Source organism: Papio anubis, chromosome 6 (genome assembly GCF_008728515.1).
Source record: "Papio anubis isolate 15944 chromosome 6, Panubis1.0, whole genome shotgun sequence".
NCBI lineage: Eukaryota > Metazoa > Chordata > Mammalia > Primates > Cercopithecidae > Papio > Papio anubis.
Genome location: NC_044981.1, coordinates 156694842 through 156712753, shown reverse-complemented (window position 1 = coordinate 156712753; position 17912 = coordinate 156694842). Strand labels below are relative to the sequence as shown.

The 17912-nt window shown below is 45.3% G+C and overlaps 1 protein-coding gene across 1 annotated transcript in view; it reads right to left on the bottom strand.

Moving 5' to 3' along the window:
* The window catches only part of IGF2R (insulin like growth factor 2 receptor), a 132785-nt gene that overhangs the window by 56840 nt on the left and 58033 nt on the right, over positions 1 to 17912 (bottom strand). Inside the window, exons 7-14 of the mRNA XM_021938044.2 lie at positions 17296 to 17401; positions 14253 to 14415; positions 13861 to 14026; positions 12443 to 12546; positions 6293 to 6457; positions 3483 to 3623; positions 1632 to 1775; positions 404 to 541 (exon numbers count right to left, since the gene is read on the bottom strand). Of these exons, the coding sequence (XP_021793736.1) occupies positions 404 to 541; positions 1632 to 1775; positions 3483 to 3623; positions 6293 to 6457; positions 12443 to 12546; positions 13861 to 14026; positions 14253 to 14415; positions 17296 to 17401 (1127 nt within the window). The remainder of the gene's footprint in view (positions 1 to 403; positions 542 to 1631; positions 1776 to 3482; positions 3624 to 6292; positions 6458 to 12442; positions 12547 to 13860; positions 14027 to 14252; positions 14416 to 17295; positions 17402 to 17912) is intronic.

Sequence of the window (17912 nt, the reverse complement as noted above, 5' to 3'; positions counted from 1 at the left end):
CTACTGGGTTAGCCCGAAGCCCTATTCAAAAAAGCCCATAACTGCTGGCTAATAAACAACCGGCATATTCAAAGTAGGATGAGCACAATATTATGGCCTTCTTGTAAGGTCTCCCTCAGAGAGGTTTCTTGCCTAGAATTCACGTGAAAGCCTTTTCAAACCTAATTTACTCCCTTGAGTTCCAAAAGTTTTACATTCAGCAAACCCACCTCAATAATGAATTTAAGATAGTATTTTCAATATCTCAAATAAGTCCCAAACATCGGCTGTTCAGAATTGTGTTCAAACAGCATGAATAAAATTCTAAGGCAGGTTACCTTGAAAACCTCACAGAGAATGTTTAGGAAAAAACCTTAAGTGGTTCCAAGTCACATTAACACAGAGGTCCTGCTCGGACACAGACCTGCCTGGGAGTCAAAGACCGTGCAGTTCTCCCCTTCTGTCTTCGACAGCACACAGGCCGCAGCTGTGTGCCACTCAAACTCATAAAAGCAACCGCCTTCCCCAGAAGTTCTCAACACTGGTGCACTTTCCAGATCACCTGTCAATGGGGAAAAGAGATGGGGATCACTAATCCATTCATTCCTAAAAAATCTTCCCTCATTCTTCTCTGCTAGAAGTAGACTTGGAAGGGACAGCAGGAAATGAGGTAGAATGCATGGAAGGGTCAAAAAACAGCCCTACAAATACTGTAGCATTCCATCTATATGAGGTATCTAGAACGGTCAAATCCATAGAGACAAAAAGTAAAAGAGAGGGAATGGAGAGCTGTGTTTAATGGGAACTGAGTTTCAGTCTGGGAGGATGAAAAAGTTCTGGAGATGAATGATGATGGTATTACACAACAATGTCACCAGCCTACACACTTAAAAGTGGTTAAGATGGTAAATTGTATGTTATGTTGTATATTTTACCGTAAAACAAACAAACAAACAAAATGATCCTAGCTTCTGACTTTATCCCACAGCTGGGAACTTATCCAAAGGAAATATTTCGATGGGAGGTAGAGAGAGGATACATAATGGCACAATTAGCAATACTGGAAACGTGCTATTAATCCAACAATAAGAAAAATGTTTAAAAATAGTAAAACCACACCATGTCAACAAGGAAGTTCCTAAAAATTATTAATAGAACTGTGAAACACAGAAGAGTATTTACAAAATACTACACTTTGAGAAACATTAAGATTTGTTAACATAAAAGTTTTGACTTCGTAAAACCATACACCTATAAATAAAGGTAATGAAAATTAGCATTGTGTTTAAGTGGTGAGATCATGGGCAATGTTTTAAACCATTTATGATTTTTTTCCCCTTTGGAGGAAGTTAAGTAACCGCATGACTGGCCCCGTATCAGTCCCGAGGAAGAGGATGCAGTGCTGAGACCCACAACACTTCTTTCTGACACCATCTGGTTTCTCCATTTCTCATTTGGTTTTGGGGAGGGGATGAGGGGAAAAATCCAAATGACCTAGTTCCCATCACCAAAGATTCTGGAACTCAAAATGCTTAACACCATGCCAATCTGTCTGATCACCTTTGCAGTGACTGATGAGGAACAGAGATATGAAGAATGCAGGACCTCTGGCAGAACCCAACAAAAGATTTCATCGTTTTTAAAATTTTTACCTGGCTTGCATACAAGTGTGATATTAGTTCTTATTTTCTTGCCATGACCACAATCATCACCATCTGAATAAGAGAGTTGAATGTTGCCTTTCTCTTTTGTGGGAGAAGAAATAAATTTTCCCAGATTTTTACTTCCATTCTTATCTGGAAGAGAAAGGGGAGGGAAAAAAAAAAGATATGGTTAAAAATTATCATCATGTGGACAAAGAAGTGATTAAAAAAAAAGAAAGAAGAAATCAGCCCAAACCCAGCCAGTGCAGCCCCTTCTCCAGCCCACCGAACCCCCCAGGGCAGCCGATGGGTTTCCCTAGAGTGCCACGTTTGACTAGATGTTACCAGCCACGTCGGGGTCCTCCAAGGTCATCCATAGGCTCAGCAGGAAAGTGCCATGAATGACGCAAAATGAAAAACCAAATGGCTTTTGCAACATGCATCAGCGCCAACTGTAAACTGACACTGTCCGCCACTGTCGGGGCTTCAGCTATCCCAAGACACAAAGTCTTTTGAAAGCACAGCCACACAGCCAAAGGGTGAGAATGTGTCTCATATCCAAAGCAGAAACTAACGAAACCTGTTTAGCAACCCAAGCGGGAGGCCACTTACTTCTTGGTTCACTTGCTTTTTATTATAAAGGATTAAAAGTCTGCTCCGAAGTCCTTCTTAGTAAAGACATGGACATGCCTGAACCTGCTTTTGAAGACACACCAGCAATTCTGAATACCAGGGTCATTCCTAAAATCCAACCGAGGCTCACAATTTCTTACTGAATGCTTTTAACAGATTCTCATAGCCTGGCATTTTCAAAGTGAGTCATAGAAGACAAAAATGAATGTGCTAAATACCTGTATCAAATAATTGAGGAGTCTCTGCATGACAGTTACGGGACCAAAACAATGACAGCAAAAGGAAGCGAAGCATGCAGGCCCCTCCTACACTAGGGCTATAGCTGAGATTACACTTTCCTTAAGCCACAACTTTTGAACAATTCTAGGCAATAAAGTTGTTTAAAAAAATAAAATTGGCCAGGTGCGGTGGCTCAAGCCTGTAATCCCAGCACTTTGGGAGGCCGAGATGGGCGGATCACGAGGTCAGGAGATCGAGACCATCCTGGCTAACACGGTGAAACCCCGTCTCTACTAAAAAAATACAAAAAACTAGCCAGGCGAGGTGGCGGGCGCCTGTAGTCCCAGCTACTCGGGAGGCTGAGGCAGGAGAATGGTGTAAACCCGGGAGGCGGAGCTTGCAGTGAGCTGAGATCCGGCCACTGTACTCCAGCCTGGGCGACAGAGCGAGACTCCGTCTCAAAAAAATAAAATAAATTAAAAAAATGAAATAAAATAAAATAAAATAAAATAAATAAAATAAAATAAAATAAAATATAAAATAAAATAAAAAATAAAATAAAATAAAATAAAATAAAATAAAAAATAAAATAAAATAAAAAATAAAATAAAATAAAATAAAATAAAAAATAAAATAAAATAAAATATAAAATAAAATAATAAAATAAAATAAAATAAAATAAAATAAAATAAAATTACTTGTACACAAATACTGGCAGTGATATTCTTCAGGTTACAAACTCAAAAGATGACGTAGTATTTTCCACATGGTTCCTTCTGTTCCCAGTTATCGCTTTAGCCCATATCAGGAAGCTACAGCCAACTTCAGGATTCCAGAGCGCATCAAGCAGTCAGCAATATGTGATTCATGAATAAAAATGTTTTACCATCCTTTATGTGAATATAGAAAGAGGAGGCTTAGATGAACCACAGGAAGCTCTTCTAACTCATTCCAAACTGGATGCCCTAGAAAACCACCACCTAGATCTTCCCTCCGGACACAACTCACCCACTGCACACACTGCCGCATCCTCGGGGCACCCTCGCGCCTTGTCTGCCTGCAGCACTCTGTGACAGATATTGATGAAAAAATGCTTCTTCTCTGTTTCCGTCTGGCTGCCATCCACGGCTTCCCAATTCTGCTCTGGTTCTGTAACGAAAGTGTATTTTAGCCAAAAGCAATGCTGATTTCTGTGAGTCACAGAATAAATGGTGATGCAGCCAAAGGTCAAGGGACCAGAGCTCCCAAAGCACTTCGTCCCTCAATCCCCAGCGCTCACGTTTCTGGAACCCGGGCAGACTGAAGGCACAAAAATTCACCGAGATTCTCAGGTTTCTCATTTAATGTGACAGAAACAAACTACACCCCAATACTTCTTCAGAAGAGCAGGCCCAACTGGGTGATAGAGAATTAAATAGCAAAATTCTCCCAAGCCCCACAGTATGAAATTAGAAACTGAAAACCCAAATCAAGAAGCCATCCTGTGTCTTGGGACGTAGTAGAGTGGTACACCATTGATAATACACCAGCTCAGCTCAGCCCCTGTGAAGGCCTGTGCAGCTAAAAAAAGCCAGCAACCTCTTAAACACAACTGCAGACTCAGTGCAGGACACAATGCATGCTACCACAGAAGACAAGCAAGGTACCACAGGTGGCCGCTGAACTCACAAGACTCATGAGCTGGTGAGTGTGAGCAGACACTGATTAGGCGCCTGCAGGAGGTGAGGGGACACCAGCTGAGTGTCACCAGCGCAGCACGCGAGGGCAAGGGCATCCACAAAAAGCAAACCACACGGTGAACAGTCGCTGAAGAAGTAACTTAGAAAGTGTGTAAAGAAGGAGGTAAAGATATAAAAATACATCTTCTCATTTGAAAACGCTCCCTTTGCAGGTTGGGTACTGGGGTTTGGAAGGCAAAAACCCCATGACTCATCAGTGGTGATACAGTACATTTGGAGAAGTACTTTCCAATGTCAACAGCCTAAAAGAAACCATACAAGACTGTGCATGTGAACAAGGACCTGCCCTAAATACTGGAAGTCTGGGGTGGAGCCAGGTGGGCTGTAAAGTCTTAAGGGACTTCTTCAAGCAGTAAGGAGCAGTTTTAGTTCTCCCCTCGTAACTTCCTTAGGGCTATCTCCGTGCAAATGCCACGAAATACTCCAGATTCCAAGAGACCAGAGCTGTGTCAGGAAGTCTACAGATTGAAAAATGTCTCTCTCCTTATCTCACAGGTCCTAGGTTGTCTCTTATACACAGTGATTTTTTTTTTTTTTTTAAAAAAAAGGTTGACTTAAGGGATCTCACAGGACCACCCACTTTACTGGAAGAAACTCGGGCTGGGAGAGCAGCTCGCTCAAGCAAACGCAATTGGATGTGGCAACATCAGTCCTCAGCCAGGTCTCCAACTCTGCAGCTAGAACTCTTTCCACTTCACAGAAAACCAGTGTCTTCACTAGCACACATGTGGCAGAATTAATTACGGCACCATTCCCTGCAGCGCACAGGGTGTTTAACCACAACAGCACTGCCAGCACTCACTGCCCAGGCGGTTCACAGTGAGGCAGGTTCTCAAACACTCCACAAGAGGGATTCATTCCTCTTTCTAACCTGGTATTTTCCAAACCAAGTGGGGCTCAGAAGACAGGAGCAGCAGTCCTGTCACCGCTGCAGTTTTATTTTTCTAAAAAAAAAAAAAAAAGACATACATGTGCAAAGCATGCAGGTGTGTTATATAGGTATACATGTGCCATGGTGGTTTGCTGCACCTACTGACCCATCCTCTGAGTTCCCTCCCTTCACCCCCAACCCTAAACAGGCCCTGGTGTGTGCTGTTCCCCTCTGTGTCCATGTGTTCTCAATGTTCAACTCCCACTTACGAGCGAGAACATACCGCCAGCAGTTCTGTGACTGTTCTGGTTGGTAATTACATGAGGCAAGTCATTCTCTCTGCTTCAGGTCATCTCCCCCTTACAGAGGCAACTGGCTTCTGCACAACTAATTTGAGCTGCCAAAAGGGTAAAACCAGAAATCTCCCCCATCAGATTATCCCTGCTTGAGACTCCCATTCTTCTTACTCGATCTGCTCTGTTTCCTGCTAAATTCCAAGCCCCCGAGGACAGGGACTGTGCTGTGGGGGGCACTACTGTGCTGTGGGGGGCACTGCTGCCTCCTCGGCACCTCGTCCGGTGCCTGCTGTGCAACAGCAAGCTCAGCCTCGAGGACAAGCCCACTGCACACCACTGAGGCACCAGTGAACAGCGGCCCAAGGCACACATCCATCTGCCTAGAGGATCCAAACAGAAGAACTCCAGGGGCAGAGGCTGCAGATCCCACCTCAGAGACGGAACAGAGGCAGTGTGTAAAAGGGTAAAAACACAAGGTCAAAAGACAGCAACTGAGCCGCAGCTCCGCTCTGTGGGCCTGACAGTTCCTGTGTTAAGTGGGAATATGGCCTATGGGAAGGCTGTTATAAGAGAGAAAAAAAAACTTTAAAGGAAAAAAAAGCAAGCAAGTAAGCTTCTAAACAACACAGAGCACAGGCCTGACACCCTGCAGGTGCAGGGCAGTTTCTGCTCAACTATGATAAGCCCAAGGTAACCCGACCAGAAAACAATAATGCTGGTCTCAGATTCAGATACTCCACCTCCCAATCCACTGCTCCTTCTAATAATTCACACAGCCACATGAAAAAAGCGGGCGGTAGGCTGTGACCCAGCCCACTGACAAAGAAAATAGTAACAGCATTTCCAAAAGTACTCAGGGAAATTGTTCCACGAACACATGGACTGAGACCCACACGGCAAGGAGGGCAGTACCTGCGTGGCGGACCAGCGCGGACAGGTCGTAGCGCTTCTTCCCGTCGACGGCACCGCAGAGAAGGTCTTCCTTCTCCTTAACACAGGCGTATTTCGTGTCCCATGTGAAGAAGTAGGTGCAGTCAACCTCTCCTGTGAATACAGGACTTCCTTTCCCATCGTTACCTGTACGATTCAAGAGGAGAAATTTAAACTCCATACGTGACCAAAACTGAGGAACAGCTAAGGAGCAAGGAAGAAACTGAACAGGACCAATGCCAACTGACCAGTGAAAAAATTCAGGTCCAGACTTTCTTAGAGACCTTGGGGGTCTGAGATGGCAGAGGCTTCTATTGAGCTTCAGATGCTTAACCCTAAGTCCTCGATGGCAGGCTGGCAGGCCAGCGTGCCTTTCACCTTGGGAGACATTGACAGAGGCCGTGTACAGAGCCTTCAAAGATAAGATTAAAAGGGCAGGCAGGAGGAACGCAAGGGCAGTGAGTGGGATCCTCTGCTCCCAGGCTATGATCAGCTCCCAGAGGCTTCTGAACATCTCTGGGTGACACTGGGGACTCGCAGAAAAGAAGACAGAAATGGAGCTCTAGTTCCCTGAGCACCACTGACTTCGTGATGCGACTGTGAACAAGACAAGTTCTCTGGGACTCATCCCTAAAGTAAAACAAGGGTGGAAACCACCTACAGTCAGTTGCTCCCAGTGAAAGCACGGCAAGGTCCTATGCCAGCCCAACAATGTTAGCGGCACATCTTCAAACAGTGCTGGCATTCTGTGGCTCCGTCAGTGCACCTGTCTGTAACACCTTCCTCAAATTGAGCCTCTTCTTCCACCAAGAGTGAGCCCCCCAGACTTCCCATTCCTCAGCAGGAATAGTTCAGGTCTAAGTCTGAAAACCAGCTCTTCACAGGTCACGTCCCCATCCCATGGACGCAGAGATTCGGAGGCTTTGCTGACTTGCTCCTTGCTGGAAATCCTATGCCTGCACCTTTCCAGACTAGGGGGCCGTGGGCACAACCCTCCTTTTCCCAACCCTGATGGTTTCATAATCCTTGTCTGAGCCTCCCACCATGTGATCTGCCTCCTTGCGGTTTGGTATCATAAGCTATGCAATGATCTAAGAAAACGGGAAGTCAGATTCTGTATCAAGAGCAAACGATACTTCAATTGTAATTTCCACCAAATCTTTAACAGTGTCATCACTATAATTATACTACCAGCCACAGCAGTGAACCTGTACTGAGCACAGTCGCAGCCAGGCACTGAGCTCAGCATCTCAGCTACATAAGGGCGAGCTGCAGAAAAACAGGCTCTGTTTAAGTACTTTCTTTATGCAGTTACGTGCTGCATAACATTTGGTCAACAGCAGACTGCATATACAACAGTGGTCTCAAAAGATTGTAATACCGTATTTTTACTGGACCTTTTCTATGTTTAGATATAGATACTCAAATACTTACCATTGTGTTACAACTGCCGGCAGTACTCAGTACACTCACGTGCTGTACACACTTGTAGCCCAGGAGCAATAGGCTACACCATATAGCTTAGGTGTGCAGCAAGATATACCATCTAGGTGTGTGTTAAGTACACTCTTATGATGTTCATACAATGACAAAATCACCTAAAGACACATTTCTCAGAACATACTCTCATTGTTAAGCAACACATGACTATATTAATCTATTTGATCCTCAAAACCCTATGGCAAAGGTACAATTTTAGCACCATTTTGCAGATTTAGGATGCCTAAATAATTTGCTTATGGTTTCATAACTAAAAACTAGGGCAGTGCGAATCAGACCGAGGGTCTGGCCTCATCCATGCTCATAACCACAAGGCAAGATCTCCCCACTCTACTGTGGGGTTTTTTTCTACTTTTCTTTTTTTCTTTGGTTTTCTCTCCTGTGTTTTTTGTTTGTTTGGTTTGGCCCCTGAGCTTGCCGGCGAACTAACTTAGCAATAATGACGCGCCTCTGCCTCTCTTCATCCCGCCCACAAGGTTTACACACAGTTTAATCCTACTGGATTCACATTTCACTATTGAAAAAGATTTGTGTTCTGCAAACGTGAAGCATTCACTGCGTTTTTCTTTTACCGGGTAAGTTTACAAACAATTAAATACCACTACAAATCGTCCTAGTACTCGTCCGTACTTTTGAGCTGGTTTTGCATCTGAGACGTACTAATAATCTGCAGGCAGAGTCCACTGTAAATAACCATTGCTATGTACCTTACACGTATTCTTACTTCATTCCTCAAAGAATGTTAGCAGAACAGTAAGTTGTGCTCCCCTCTCCCAAACCACTTCGGTTCATTTTTAAGCATACTGGGCTTTGACTTCAGAAATCACTATTCATGAGGCCTATGGTTTCTGTCCACTCATCAGCAATGTTAGGATTAGCTCTGCACAATCTCTCCCTCACTCACACAATCCCCAAGTTGCCAGTCTGGCTCCACAGGCTCGAGTTTATTCTCCAGCACACCACTTTGTGTCCTCAGTCTCTCGACTCCAGCAAAAGCGGAAGGAAGGTTTTCAAATGGAACCAAGGAGCTCTCTGCCTAAGAAGCAGGCAGCAGCACCCATTTCTCTGTGGCAAAAACAATGCTACCTCTTACCCAACTTGTTTAATTTTTCCTCTAGACACATAGCTAAACTCCATTTCCCAGCCTCCCCTGCTATTCAGGCTGGGCCAAGTGACTTATTTCTGGCCTGGAAAAAAAACAAAACAAAGGAAATTGATGTTACCATCCTACAGAGCCCTTGGAAGTCACACCTACAGATGGCAGAAACACAGGATGGAAAGAGTGCAGGTCCCCAAATGACCACATGGAGCAGAGCCTGCACCCCCTACCCCAACGACTAGCACTGAACTAAGACAAGAAACCTTTAATGGGCTGAGCTACTTAATTTGTGAGTGGTTTTTTATTAGCGTATCCTAATGAATTCTGCTCTTCCAAAAAATTATCTAACATCCTTATTTAAAGGAAACACCAATAATAAAGCATCACTTTACAACTAGATTTAAACAAATGGTAAAAAACATTATGACCAAAAGGTACACTTACATCCTGAAAAATGCATGAACCTTAGATTCACATGCATAATTCCTAGAGATCCAACTTAAACTACACTTCTATTACACAGCCAATTATCACCCGTTCACCTTCAAAAATACATTACTACATCTATCTAATACACAGAGTCCACCAAGGGATTTTCTTCAAAAACTCTAAGTTTAAATTCGAGCAAAGTAACAATGAACTAATTTTGCAGTACCTAGTTTGCTCTCAAAGTTTGGAGTGCTGAATTACAGAGCTGGAAGGAATTGTAAGTATTTTTTAATACAACTCCTGCCTGAGAACCAGCTCAAAACTCTCCCACAAAACACCTCACATCTCTCTGTCCAGGCTCCTTGTTACAATCATAAAGATAACAGCTTAGGAAAACATGGGTTTTTAATATCAGGATGTCACTGTTAATTTTGTTAAGTACAACAATGGTACTGAATTTATATAAAGGAATGTTCTTTCTTGGCATCAGGGTGGGGTGATATGGGCCATCAATGACGCATGGCTTACAAGAAAAATCTGCCAAAACATCAAGGGCTCTTAAGAGTGGCAGGCATGTAAATTTTTGTTTCAATGTTCTTTCTGTGTTTGAAAATTTTTATAACGGAAAGGAAAAATGGAGCATTTTGTCAAGCCTCACCTCATCTGGGCTTTAGCTCTCTGGGCCCCATGGTTTCGTAACTAAAAACTAGGGCGGCTGGGAACCAAATCCAGAGGGTGTGGCCTCATCCATGCTCATAACCACAAGGCAAGATCTCCCCACTCCACTGCGGGTCTTTTTAATTTTTTTCTATTTTTCTTTCTTTCTGTTCTTTGGTTTTTCTCTCCTGTGTTTTTTGTTTGCTTGGCTGGCAGCTCCTCAATGCCCATACCTCTTCCCTGTAAGTCTGAGACGACATAATGCCCTTCTCATATGCTGCTCATCCTTTTCAATCTTTCTGGATAATGATTCCATCTTCCCAGCATCCCCAAATGAGATCAGCACACTCTCAAAGATCTCGGCCAAGTCATTAATAAAAAGCCCTGAACAGAACAGGGCCAAAGGAGGTCATCACAAAGTTGGAGGGAGACTCAGACCACAGCAGAGCAGCCCAAGCCAGCAGGAAGTCCAGGAGAGCCAGTTGGGGTGACCTGGGAGCCAGAACCAAGGTTGGGCATCAGAGGGGCTGGGCACATGGGGAAGATACAGGCTGTATCCCTAGGGACTGGGGACACCGAGTAGGAGAGATGTGATTCAGGGTGCAGACACGGCTAAGTAGGCTAGTAGCGTAGGTAGGCTAAGAGGTGAGGGTGATGAGAGAATGATGGAGAAGCTGAGGGGTGCAGGGAGTGCTTAGACCAGATGGGAGGTGCATTTTCTCATTCACGAGTCAGATGTCTGTCACACCCCTGCTGAAAATCCTTGGGACTTCATAGATTTTCAGATATAATCCAGCTCCTCTGCAGGACATACAAGTTTCTTACAATACTGCACACTCACCGTTCCAGGTCATCTTCAGCCACATTCCCCATACACGGCCTCTAACCCGCTTGCAGCTACCCTGGTCCATGCCTTTGAATGTCTGGAGGTCCAGGCCCTACAGCCACCCCAACACGGGACTGGCACGTTCCTAAACGTAGCGTGGCTCAAGCAGCACTTCCTTCTCTCTTAACTGCCTGGCCCCTGCACCCAGCCCAGACTCCAGCCAGTTGACCTTCGTGCCTCCCTCCTGGTAAAGGAGCGAAGTGACGACACTAAGCACTAGCTCTACTCTGGCAGCACTGCCCTGAACCTCCATCCTCATGCTCCTTATCTCTCTCTGCTCCTAGTCTGTGAACACCTAGAGAGCCATCTATCCTTACAACACCCTCCAGCCTCATAGAGCCTAAGCAAATAGGCACTAAAAAAATGTGTGTATTGGGAAAGTAACAAAAGCGGCCACGCAGAGAACAAGGACAGCAATGGCAGACCTGTGAACGAGGGCACCCCAGGGGCAGGTGCCACAACAGCAGTTACTGGGGCATTTTGGAAAGCCTTCCCAGCGGAAGACCCCGGGCTGGATCTTGGCCTGCTTGCTAGGACGCTCGCAGCGCTGCGGAGCTACCAGGGCAGGGGTGCCTAAGTGTCTCTCCCAACGCACACCTCATCTCCGGAGGCCTCGAGAGCAAGGTTCCCATCATGTCCAGCTGCCTCTCCCTCATCCCACAGTGAATCCTGTAGCAACCCACCCTGTCACCAAGCCACACAAAGCTCTGCCATAGAAGAACACACGGAAGCAAGGGCCAGAAAGACCCTCTGGGTGTGGCAGCACTTGGGGCAAACTACAGAAACCCAGAATGGGCTCTAGAACTGCTCTGAGCAGTGGTAGGGTGCCCTGCAGGGTGCCTGGAGTCACAGCCTGGGGGTCAACAGATGGCACAAGTTTCTGATGGTGTGGTTTTTAATAAGTACACTAAGCCACTCTCTTTAAGGAATGACTTCTACTTTCACCTCCTGGGCGCAGCTGCCAACCCAGAGGCAGCTACAACGGTGTCTACAATCGTCAAGATATGGACAGTGGCACCGCTTTTTGAAATGCCAGTGTCTTGGTGACTCAAGGGTGCTTCTCATCACTCGGAGAAATGCACGCCTTCGGCTTCAACGTACCCAGTGACATTGTGCAATCCCCAGATCCAAACTCTACCACAGGCTCACCACTTTGCAAAAAGGATTACCTTGACACTCATTACATAAAAGAAGAGGTCACTCAAACAAAACTGGCAAGCCATCTCGCCCCTGCCGAATCTGTCCTTGCTGTAGTTTAGTGTGCACCAAAATGCAAGACGAAAACTTTCCCAACAAGCTCAGTGCTGGGCCCACTCCCAAAACAAACAGAGAGAACCGAGGAAAATGCAAACAGGATGTGTGTGTCCACTGGGGCAGTGGGGGTGGGGAAAGTGTTACTCCAATAGAAAAAAACCCAGTCTGGGGGCTAGAGCTGGCCAGTCCAAAGGACGGCATCTGACTCCTCCATTCAATGTTCACTTCCAAGAACACGCCTGTGCACACACACAAGCACATGCCCACGAATGGAAAGAGGAGGGGCTGAACTCCAGCGCACACTTACCTGCGGTTTTATTGCACTCAAAGTTTATGACGCTCATCCGCTGAAACCCTGAGCTGCATTCATCGCCTCCAAAATATATCAAGGTGAGGTCTCCATCCGAATATCTAGATTTTTGTGAATATAAAGACAAATGTGTTTGGGAGAACCAAGAAAGAAACCTGACTCTTTTTAAATGTCTACACTAAGCCTTTTGCATAGCATCAACAAATCACTACTGATCTAAAACAGCAAGCTCTCTAGCCAGCTAGGGAAAAATATCTACAGGAAATGAGTTCCAAATGTATGGGCTTGACATCCTCTCGCTTCAAAGTAGTAACTGGCTGGAAGAAAGTGCTGAAGGTTTTGCTGTGAGCATGAAGACTTCTCTTGTTCTCACTTTTAGATTTTGTACAAAATAAATAACGCCCAAGAATTAGACAGGCTTCCTAACAGCCGCCATGAACACAGCCGTGCCTGAGGGGCCTTGGACAATACTGATCCTGAACAATTTGAAAGAAGCAAAAATAAAATGTTTAAAATGCGGCTTCTCGGCAGATATTCCATGCTTTTAAAAAGCTCAAAGACCAGTTCTGGGGTTTTTTGCAGTTTTCTATTCCTAATTTTTGAATCGTAATTGCCCCTAACACGTTTTCAGAAAACTGCATTTTCATCCTGCTTTTCTGAAGGTTAACTACCAAGTTAAGGGTCAAAAGAAATGTGCTGAATGCACTGTTTTAGTTGTTTAAAATTTTCTGTAATGTCGATGGTGCTTGAGATTCTCAAACTGCCAGAGAAAAATCAAAACTCCTTAAAAACAAATTTTAAAATAAAAAAGCCCTATCAACTGTCAACTCATTAAATAATTTTCCTACAGTAGGTTCCGTACAAACGGCAAGTTTATAAAGTGAACAGTTCTAACAGAAGCATTCTTACTCTAAAGCCAGGAAAAACATTTGATTGTTTAGCGACAAACGGCAACTTGCCAAAGTCTAATAGGAAGGAATGCTGGCGGAACGGACTTCCCTGCACCTTATGGAAAATGGAAAGAGGAAGAAAAGGAGAGGGAGTTACGTTTCACAAGAATACACACAATGCCCTTGAAAATTATGCAGGCCGGGTCCCACGGCACATGCCTCTAATCCATGCACTTTGGGAGGCCAATGTGGGAGGATCACTGAGGCAAGGAATTCAAGATCAGCGTGGGCAACATGGCAAAACTTCATCTCTACACAAACTACAGAAATTAGCCAGGCATGGTGGTGCATGCCTGTAGTCCCAGCTATTCGGGAGGCTGAGGTGGGTGAATTACTTGAGGCAGGGAAGTCAAGGCTGCAATGCACCGAGATCGCGCCACTGTACTCTAGCCTGGGCGCCACAGTGTAACCCTGTCTCAAGAAATACAAAGAAAAAGGAAAAGCACACAGAGGCTGTTGATGTACCGGAGGGTCTGATTCTGGTATCTTCCTGCTGCTTTGACTTGAGACGTATTGTTCTTTTTCACTTGGCAAACCGCAGCTTGCTTTTTATTACAGAACTGTGTTTCAGTTTCTTCACAGACATTCAAATAAAACAAATATTCTTTTCCATCTGAACTATAGGGCGAACCTAAAAAGAGGGAAATTAACAAGAGGCTTGTTTTACATGAACGGGTATTAGAAGGTTACAGGATTACTTAGTCAAACCTGAATTCTATTTCTGAAACACCAGCCCAAACTACAGCTCTCTCCAACGCAGGAGCAGGCATGGACTGACATGGCCCCCTATTGTCTCGTACCCTCTCTCAGTCCCCTTCTTCCTAAGCAGTGCCAGGAAGCAGAAGGCGCCTGCTTACCTCCGCTCTGGGCAAGTGGTGTGAGGTCTATGGAGACGTCCTGCTGCTCACCGCTCAGAGAACAAGTTTTGCTTTCCAGGTAATCTCTGTGGCAGGCATACTCAGTAATCCACTCAACTTCATAGCGGCAGTTGGATTTAGCAGTGAGTTTGGGAATGGTGCCCTATTGGGAACAATGTGAAAGAGGCAAAATAAAAAATGTTTCATGTGGCTTAAGTGCAGATTTTCCACTTATGAAAAGCTCAAAGACAGGTTGTTAGGTTTCTACATTTTGCTGTTTCTGTTTTTTGAATCATGAATTGCCTCTAACACATTAAGATTATTTGACTTATAACAACTCAGTAAAGTTACTTTTTTTTCTAAACTGTTATTTTTTTTTTCCATTTGATTTGTAACACCTCCATTAACTTTGTACACTCTATTCCCTTTCTAGTCTAGTCACCTTCAGAGAGACACTCAAGCTTTGGCCAGCGAGCACCTGGACTCAGTGGCATGTGGCAATCACTAGGATGTCAGGAAGCGCTAACAGGCCGTGCAGGATGCATGGTCCATTCACCGCTTTCCACAAGGTGCTGCTGGAGTGGTGCAAGCCCGACACTGAGTGAACGTCATCACACGCGTGCACATCCAAGGGCACGGTCCACAACCCCTGTGGGATCCTGGGCACCACATCTGTACCCACACCTGCTCCCGGGTGAAGCCAGGGCACCACCCAGACACAAACCCGATTCTGCCACTGTATTGCTTCTACAGAGTGGGAGCTCCACCATTCATCTTTGATGAGAGCCATGAAGGGGGTTGATGGGGTCCCTGCTCACCAGGAATGTCACTGCCATCTTTTTAACCATCCTTGGGAGACACATCTTATTGGGCTTAGCACCGGGCACAGCAGTGCTGCTTCCCAGCACCATTCGTTCCATAAATACGCACTGAGCACCTGCAACACGCCAGGCACTAGGTGACAGGTTTACAAACAGGTCACACACAATTAGTAAGTTGCAGAGTTGCAGGCCCAACCCTCTTCTGTCTGACTCAAAATCGATGCTTCTGCCCACGTGGCTCAGTGCAGTCTGACACACGGTGATGCAGACCCCAGGGCTCCATAAGAGAAGCCAGGCACAGAAAGCCACACAGTGTAGGATTCTCCTGACATAAAACATCCAAAAAAAGCCAATCCACAGAGACAGGAAGAAGGTGCACAGTTACCAGGGCTTGGGGTGTGAATGGGAAGAGACTGCTAATGGGAAGGAGGTTTCTTTTTTGGGGTGACGGAAATGTAAAATTTAGACTGTGATGATGGTTGCACACTTCTAAAAAAAATACTAATAACCACTGACTTGTACTGGAAAAAAAAAAACCAGTGAATTTTACAGTATGTAAATCCAGAAAATAAATCAAGCATTTTTTAAAAGATCTATATGACAAGGTGAGTGTTTACTAAATACCAGTTCCTAAAATGATTCAATGAGCAAACCGTAAATGCTTAAACAAACCTCCCAAGTATTACAGTGTCCAAGCACATGTCACACAAGGTCTGCCCAGTGAATAGTCAAGCTTGAAAAGAAACCTGGCCGTGCGCAGTGGCTCACACCTGTAATCCCAGCACTTTGGGAGGCCGAGGTGGGTGGATCACTTGAGCCCGGGAGTTCAAGACCAGCCTGGGCAACATGGCAAAGCCCCGTCTCTATTAAAAATACAAAAATTAGCCAGGCATGGTGGTGCACACCTGTAGTCCCAGCTACTCAGGAGGCTGAAGTGGGAGGACTGCTTAAACTGAGGAGGCAGAGATTGTAGTGAGCTGAGATCGTGGCACTGCACTCCAGCCTGGGTGACAGAGCCAGACCCTGTCTTTAAAAAAAAAAAAAAAAAAAAAAGGAACCTCTTGCCCCAGTAATACCAAATCAGTCTCTTCTTCTAACACCAAGAAATGCCTCATACCCCTTCGAGGAAAAAGGAGGAAAACTCCCAATTCTCTTGATTCTCATAGAGTAAAATGATTCTTACCAAATGTAGAGCAAATAAAAAGGGAAAACACTAAAACCACCACCGCCTGAGAACATCTCACTGGGCTTAAGAGATTTCAACTCACATGTGTAGGTACAAATGAGAAGTGTGAATAAATATTCCTCCCCATTCATACTCAGAACAAACATCAGACACTCAGGCCTTCATTCAGTTGACAGTACATGGACGTGGAAGTCTGGGGACAGAAAGTGGAAAGCTGAGCCCAGCACTGTCTCCATATCCCACACACACCAGGCCAGCTGCCAGCCTGACGTCAGAGCAAATTCCACATTTGCTTGGGGGAAGGGGAGTGTGGTTCTCTGCAAAAGAATTCAGCCCCTCCCTACTTCACCCTATTACTAAGAAGGCAGAAAGGAACTAAAGGAAAGCCCTGCCCTATCCCTTCCTCCCTGGGGGATGCCTCCTTTCCATCAGCACCTGCCCCCGGTTAAAACACTTAAACAGGCACTGAGGACTCAAGGAGAAGTAAGTCTCAGCAGTTACACTCAAAGAGTTTACAACTGCACTGGAGATTTCATCCACAGCAGAGTGCACAGCAATAAATTGGCCTGTGATGAGAAGGAGGGGGGAAGGCATGGGTGGGGGTTTAGGGGCCGACTGGGAAAAGAGAGGGAGGGAAACGCTTCTCATCAGAAATCACAGGCTTGAAATTATACTGCATTTTTCCACTATTCACTAAAACAATCCAACTACAAAAACAAAAATATCTGCCCATAAACTACTTAAAATCGTCTCACAGAGACTAGAACAAAAAACCCTCCCATTATATGTGGAGGCCCCTCTGGGTTGCTGTAAAAAAGCAAAAGGCAAAATGCAAACAGCTCTCCCCGAGTGAGCTTCATGTGACAGAAGCTATCTCAGGAAGCTCGTCTCCTCCTGAGAGCCCACCAGTGCTTCTGTCATGGCTCCCAGCTTCCTGCACCCAGACCCACCCTGCCCCAAGCCCAGATACGCGTTCACGTGGGCAACCCAGGCTAACCTGCGCCACATTACAGTTACCAGGAGACAAGTCACTTACCTCTCTCCGCTCCGACGGGCAAACAAACGTAATAGTCACTGCGGGGCTGTGACCGTCACAAAAGTCTAGCTCTCCTGCCTCTTCCCTCACGTAACTCAGGACAAGCCTGGGAGAGCCACATTGAGAAAAGTATATTACAAAAGTATAAAGTGCATCCAAATTCACATGCCGCCCTGAGCATTCAGCACATTCACTTGTGGGGAGAGGGTAACAGAAGAAATATCAAAATATAAAAGAAGCTATAGTATAAAATGACTTCATTTCATTTCCATTTGGGAAAAAAAAAAAGTTCTAAGTAAACCCCAGTGAGTGTTATTTTGTTAAAAATCAAATAAATAAAGTGACCAACACATAAATTTGATATATTAAGAAAACCTGGCTGGGCGCTGTGGCTCACGCCTGTAATCCCAGCATTTTGGAAGGCCAAGATGGTGGATCACCTGAGGTCAGGAATTCGAGACCACCCTAGCAAACAGAGCGAAACCTCATCTCTACCAAAACTACAATTAGCTGGGCATGGTAGCACACCTCTGGTCCCAGCTACTGAGGAGCCTGAGGCAGGAGAATCACTTGAACAGGGAGGCGGAGGCTGCAGTGAACCGAGATCACACCGCTGC